The sequence below is a fragment of the Strigops habroptila genome, chromosome 1 (assembly GCF_004027225.2).
Source record: "Strigops habroptila isolate Jane chromosome 1, bStrHab1.2.pri, whole genome shotgun sequence".
NCBI classification, from domain to species: domain Eukaryota; kingdom Metazoa; phylum Chordata; class Aves; order Psittaciformes; family Psittacidae; genus Strigops; species Strigops habroptila.
Window position 1 is genome coordinate 41925853 of NC_044277.2, and position 6000 is coordinate 41931852.

At 49.6% G+C, this 6000-nt stretch overlaps 2 protein-coding genes across 7 annotated transcripts in view; one reads left to right on the forward strand and one right to left on the reverse strand.

Moving 5' to 3' along the window:
- Positions 1 to 3462, reverse strand: part of SNTG1 (syntrophin gamma 1) — a 325021-nt gene extending 321559 nt beyond the window's left edge. For 2 of the 6 annotated variants that reach the window (XR_003993462.1, XM_030499459.1), the window contains exon 1: positions 3115 to 3458. The gene's annotated coding sequence lies outside the window, so the exon portion shown is untranslated. Of the gene's footprint in view, positions 1 to 3110 lie in introns of all 6 variants that reach the window. The other 4 variants (XR_003993467.1, XM_030499511.1, XM_030499498.1 and 1 more) reach the window with 4 other exon arrangements.
- On the forward strand, positions 3287 to 4962 carry LOC115602546 (collagen alpha-1(I) chain-like). The gene is made up of 3 exons (XM_030474160.1): positions 3287 to 3535; positions 3696 to 4402; positions 4483 to 4962. Exons 1-2 carry the CDS (start codon positions 3287 to 3289, stop codon positions 4383 to 4385), a joined length of 939 nt encoding a protein of 312 aa, XP_030330020.1. The 3' UTR covers positions 4386 to 4402; positions 4483 to 4962.
- Positions 4963 to 6000: the final 1038 nt, after the last annotated feature.

The window sequence follows — 6000 nt, forward strand, 5'->3', positions numbered from 1 at the left end:
AAATTGGGATTCAAGCCACCCACATTCAGTCCTCTCCCTGGAAACCTGAATCAAAAGCACAGCCATGAGAAGGGCCAAGAAAGACTATACACTAAATCCATTTGACATTTCTTATCATTCACTACAACTCCTTATCTTTAAACAATGCATGCAAGCAGACCTGGCAATGACTACCAGTAAGAAATACTGACAGCATCACAGTTTTCCCAGTAGCTCAAGCACAAGAACCAGTTCTGAATTACGAGCACTTCAGAGGGTAGAACTGAGAGCTCTTGCTTGTTTGTCTTCATATTCAATTTAAGATGAATAAATAGAAATGACACACTCAACTGAGTTGTGCTAACTATAAAAACCATGCTTAACTGTTGGTATGTTTAATTTTGCTTACAGGTCTGTCAGTTCATGAAAGTTACGCCTGACAAGCCAAACAGCATGTCTGAGCAAATGTGAAAGAAAATCAGAGAAGAAACATAATCTCTGAGCTTGCTCTGAAATTTCTGAATCAAGTCAACATCTTCTCTATTAAAGAGATCTGCATAGTTTTAAAATAAAAATTCATGCTATGAAGTCAAATATATTGTACTTTAGAAATCCCCGTTCAAAAGATACAAGCAAACTGAGATACAGAACATGAAAGAGGATACTAGAACAGCCTTACAGTGAACTGTATGATGGCCACTCCTGATTTTTTTAAAATTAAGAACTACACAGATTTTAAACTGAAGTATAAATATGCAAAAAGACTTTCTGATAAGTACAACATAAAAGATAATGAAAATGTGAAGAGTTTTGATTAATATCCTAGAAAGTCACCATTTTTAATTATATTCTTAAAGATCTCAGCTCTTACCTTTCTCTTTCTTCTCAAGTTTCTAACAGAAAAATAAATGTTTCTTTTTTCTATCAGACACTATGAAAACTTGATTCTTCAGCCATGTAACAGAGTGAAAACCTGGCTGTAAGTGAAAATCTAGAGCACCATGTTCTTTAATTCAGTGATGGGGACCTTCATTAGATTATCTCATAGCTATGGGACAAGATACTGCAAAAGCCAAATGATACATCATTAAATTATGTTTTCTTCCTCTCCAGGCAAAGAGTAACTATAGCATTAGATTAGTTTGAATGACTAAAAAGAAAAGAAAGAAAACAGCTCTGTAACAGGCTTCAGAAGTGACAAAGCTAATACAGTTGTTAAACCCCATTTACTTATATAATCAGGTATAAGCAGTTACTTATGTTAATTGTGGAAACCTCAAATGAGCCTGAATGAATTCCAGATCAGTGCATGCTTCAGTGTTTTATCATCTCCCTTGCACATGCCTAGTGAAAGCCTGCCACTCTGCAACCGAAGAAGGAATTACTACAGTAAAGCCACAGGCAGACTTTGCTAAAAGCTGTACTTTTTTTTATATGACACAGAAGCAGCTGAGTGTTTTAAGTAATGGATAAGGTTGCATCCCACTGTCTAGCAACAGTGACTCTAATTGTGTTTCGCAGCATCTTCAGAGAGCCAGAAATATGAACCACAGGAACCCACAGTAAACTGTGCTGAAACAAATGACACTCCCCTCATCCAGCTTACTCACAGTGATCTCCATCCACCATTACTGGAAAGGCTTACTTTATCTTTCTCCTATAAACCTAAGTTAGTCACACCTACACCATAGTGACATCCCAACACCTTTTAGTCTTATTATGTCAATATTGCATCTATGTAAAAATGTGTATTTCAGTGCATTAAAAGATCTCTTCCTGCTGACAAATCGAAGTGCATTAACCTGGAAAGCTCTGAGATTGTCACACAAACCCACACACCCCTTTCGCTGAAGACCTCACTGATTAGAAATTGAAATATCCAAAACTCCACAACCATTTCACGCACAGTGACATTTCTGCAGGAGCATATGCTCCCAACATTGCAACTTACACTTTTATCACTATCAGCAAGTAATTTCCCCAAGTTATTTCCCACACATACACTATGCCCAGTGCCCTGCTGAAACTACCACATTCGCTGGAATTGGCTGAGCTTTTAGTGGAATGTCAGAGCTTGGCTATAAATCTGTGTAAATGCTTTTATTCTGTGCTGCTTTCATGTTAGAACACAACATACATCAAGGTTACTGTAAAAGATTGTAGATTTCAGGCTCATACAGAAGACACCAAAGAAATCAATGAGAGCAAACTTAATTAAATGCTGTCTGAAGTTCTGTCTTCTCCCAAACCTGCCCAGAATTCACATCTCTTTCCCCTGTGTTCCAGAGACAGGTGTTTCATAGATATGGGAAGGCAGGCTGCTTAGCTTACATGCTATCAGTGCTGAAAAGTGAACAGGAGAATTCGTTCTTTGCAGTGTGACAGGTCTGCTCTGAGCTCTCTGAGTTTTTAGCAAGAGATTACAGTCCCATGGGCCTCCTCATTTGAAGTGGAGCTCCTCTAAGAGCAGAATTAGTCCCCTGCCTGCAACCTATGCTCCATATACTGAAACAAATTATAGTCAACTTTTTGTTTCATGGTAATGTCAAGCATAGCAATAAATGCCCACAGGCTGAAAGTAAGCAAACAAGGCTGGACAAACCAAATCTTCACAGCAAGAGCATCTCAAAGGAAACCACCAGGTAGGGAACAAGAAAGTTAAAGGCATAAAGATCAAAACTCTGGGTGCACTATTGTAAGCCCTTTAAAAGTGTCTGAAAGGCTAATACCCTGCCTCTCCTACAAGAAGCACTGATGGAAAGCAATTAAGCGACCCCTGCAATTCAGCTACATCTCAGCACAAAGAAGGCGGCATTTTATATTAACGCCTATTAGAAGGCAACACCTCTCCCAGCTGCAGAAGAGGAAGCATTGGGACACCGCGCTTCCTTCTCGGCTACCACGCCGGAGCACCGCACCGGAGAGATGCCCGCGGCGGACTCTGGCGGAGTTGGAGAGGGGCTACCCGCAATCCCAGCCACCAACCTCCTGCATCCAAACGCCTGAAAACTGCCGCTGGCGCGCCGACCACCCTGCCTCCAAACCACGAGCGGGCCACCGGCAGCTGCATTTAAAAAGTCACTCGCGACGAAGGTAACGCAGCGAAAGGACAGAGGCAGAGGAGCACCTACTTGCCTGTACACCACCGCCGGACGACCTCCTCTCAGCTGGTGAATTGCCGTGCCGCTCGTCCTCCCTGGACCGCTCCGCGCTATTTCCCAAATATTTCCACAAGGCGCCGGCACACAGCCGGGCTCAGCCGGAGCGCGCAGGGAGCGCGGCCGCCGCCGCCCCCAGCCCGGTACCCATGGTGCCACCGCAGCCCCGGCAAGTCGTTCCCCTTCCCGACAGCCTCCGGCTAACACGGCATCGCACCCCAGCCGCCGCCGCGCCGAGGGGGAGCGTGGGGCTCCCCGCGCCCTTCCGGGAGACGGAGCGGGGGCGCCGGGCGGGGGAGTGCGGGGAGGCAGCGCCGCCCCTCCGCGGTGGGGAGCGGCCAGGCGAGGCGAGGGGAGGCGAGGCGGCGAGGGGGGGCGAGGCGGCGAGGCGAGGGGAGGCGAGGCGGCGCGCCGCCGCCACCGCGGCCGCAGCCAGCCGCGGCGATGCCGGCCCCGCCCGGGACCCCCGCCTGCCCCCCCCCGTCGCCGCTCCCGGGGCGCTCCGTAACGCCGCCCCGCCGCCGCCAGGGGATCCGGTGACGCGCAGCCCTCCCCCAGGCCGGCCCCCGTGGCGGAGCGGGGCGAGCGGGCGGTGAGGCGGGGCGCTGCGCTGCGCCCCGCGGGGGGCCGCCGCCGGCGGGCAACCGGAGCGCACTGCGGGGCTCGGCGCCGCTGGCGACGCTGGAGCTGCCGGCCCGCCCAGGGGAGGCGACGTTCCCCCACCCCGCAGGGAGCCCGGTCGCCTACGGAACCCAATCCACCGGTCTTGGGGCGCTGCGGTTGTCTCCGTGTCCAAGCAGGAAAGTTGTGTCCGTCCCTCCCCCCTCCCCCCGCCGCCTCAGAGAACCTGTTTCCTTTCAACTTCCCCGGCTGCCGGTTCTCCTGGCCGCGAGGCTGGGTCCAGGGACGACGCACACCGACCCCCGTGCTTGGAAGAAATTCAGTGCCGGTTTTATCACTTTGCCAGGCTGCCTTGTAGCGGTAGCAGCTCGGGCGCGACCGTCTCCCCTTCGACCTCACCCCGTCCCGTCTCCCTGGGCCACGGCTCTGCGGCCCCTACCCCGCACCGGAGCACAGCGAGCCCCGCTCTCAAGAGCTGCGTCGGACAAGGAGGGGGCCAAAGAGGGCAAAAGGGGTGGGGGTTGCTCCCATGTGCCTCGCTACAGCCCGCGCGTGCCCTCGCCTAGGAGCGCCCCGTTGGTCATCGCCGTGAAAGCATCGCCCTCCCGTCGGGCAGCGCTGAAATGATACGGTATAATGTTTCGGTGAGATAAACATGCACACACACACATATATTTTTTTTATATATATATATATAAAAAAAATACATTATGTATGTGCACAGACCCCACACGCAGAGGCCAGTGAGGGCCGGCCGCCGCGGGACTGTCAGCACTCCCCTCGGGTCGGGGGCTGCCAAGCGCCAACCCGGCTCCGCGCAGGCTGCGGGGGAGAAGGTGGAGAGCGACCGCCGCGGGAAGAGGGAGAAGTATAGAGCCCGCGGGGAGCCGCCAGCGGGGCCGCGCGTCAGCAAGCCGCTCCTCCGCGCTGCGTGCGGGCGCAGGGACCCCGCGTTGGGCCGGGAGGCGGGTCGGGTCGCCGCTGTGGGGAGCTGCGGATGCGGCACGGAACGGGGCCGGTGCTCTGGCACGGTGAGGGGCAGAGCCGGCCTGTCGAGGTGTTCCGGCTGGACTGGGGATGAGGAGAGCTACCGCGGCCTGAGCCACATCTTTTGGGGCGCGTTTTAGCTCTTGGAAATGTTTTTCTATAGTCAAGCTGAGTGTATCACAAAGAACGGTCAAAATTAAAAAGGCCCGTAAAAGCAGACTGAGCTTCGCTTTTCTGTGGCTCCTCTGCCAGCCCTTTTCCTCTCCACTCGTTTAGTCTTCTTGGAATGGAAAGTAATTTTCATATGCGTCTTACAGTTAAGGGGTCCTCTTCCACCGAGCTGGTACAAACAAAAATGTTTCTGTTCCTTATGAATTCCTTTTATAAATTCTAATTTCAATAATGTGCAACAAGCCATTAAGGGGGAAAAGGATTTAAAAGGACAGCTTCGTGCAAGCTAAATGCAAAGATAATAGAGTTGCTGTGGAGAGTACAGTTGTGGAGTTGATGAATGCATGAGAATATGCGGTGATAGGTTTCATGCCTAATTGAACAGATTTGTACTTCAGTTCTCATCTAGAAATACAGGTCGTTATTCCTCCCTGTTTCTTAATACTGATTGATGTTAACAGAGCTTTTGATAGCTATAAGGTAACCAAATTATCTGCCCTGTTGTGGTTCTATTGAAAGATTGAATGGTTTGAGCTGACAGTTCTCCTGACAAGACTGAAAAAATAAATTATTACAACTATACAGATATTAACACTAGGATGATCAAAATGCATGTCTGGGAATTGAAAGAAGTGAAATATAATGAACCAAAAACTATTCAAACACAGAAATGGTGTAGTAGCCCTCCTTGTTCATGCCCTGCTGAGAAAGTTGACACTCAGCCATAGAGAGTACAGTTTTTAAACAAAATGGTAACAAATAATATTTTACAATCTTTTAACTACCCTGGATAGAGCCAGTTCCACACTCAAATTCCAACAGGGACAACCTCCTCTGTTTCAGCCATCTTCACACACTACTTTCAAACCTGGGTATAGATTAATTGGTACATGCCATGTTTATCCACCTGCAGGAAGTTTAGTCTAGAGAAGACTGAGAGGGGATCTCATTAATGCATACAAATACCTCAAAGGCAGGTGCCAGGAGGATAGTGCCAGGCTCTTTACAGTAGTGCCCAGTGACAGGACAAGGAGCAATGGCCATAAACTAAGACACAGGAAGTTTCACCTCAACATGAGGAAGA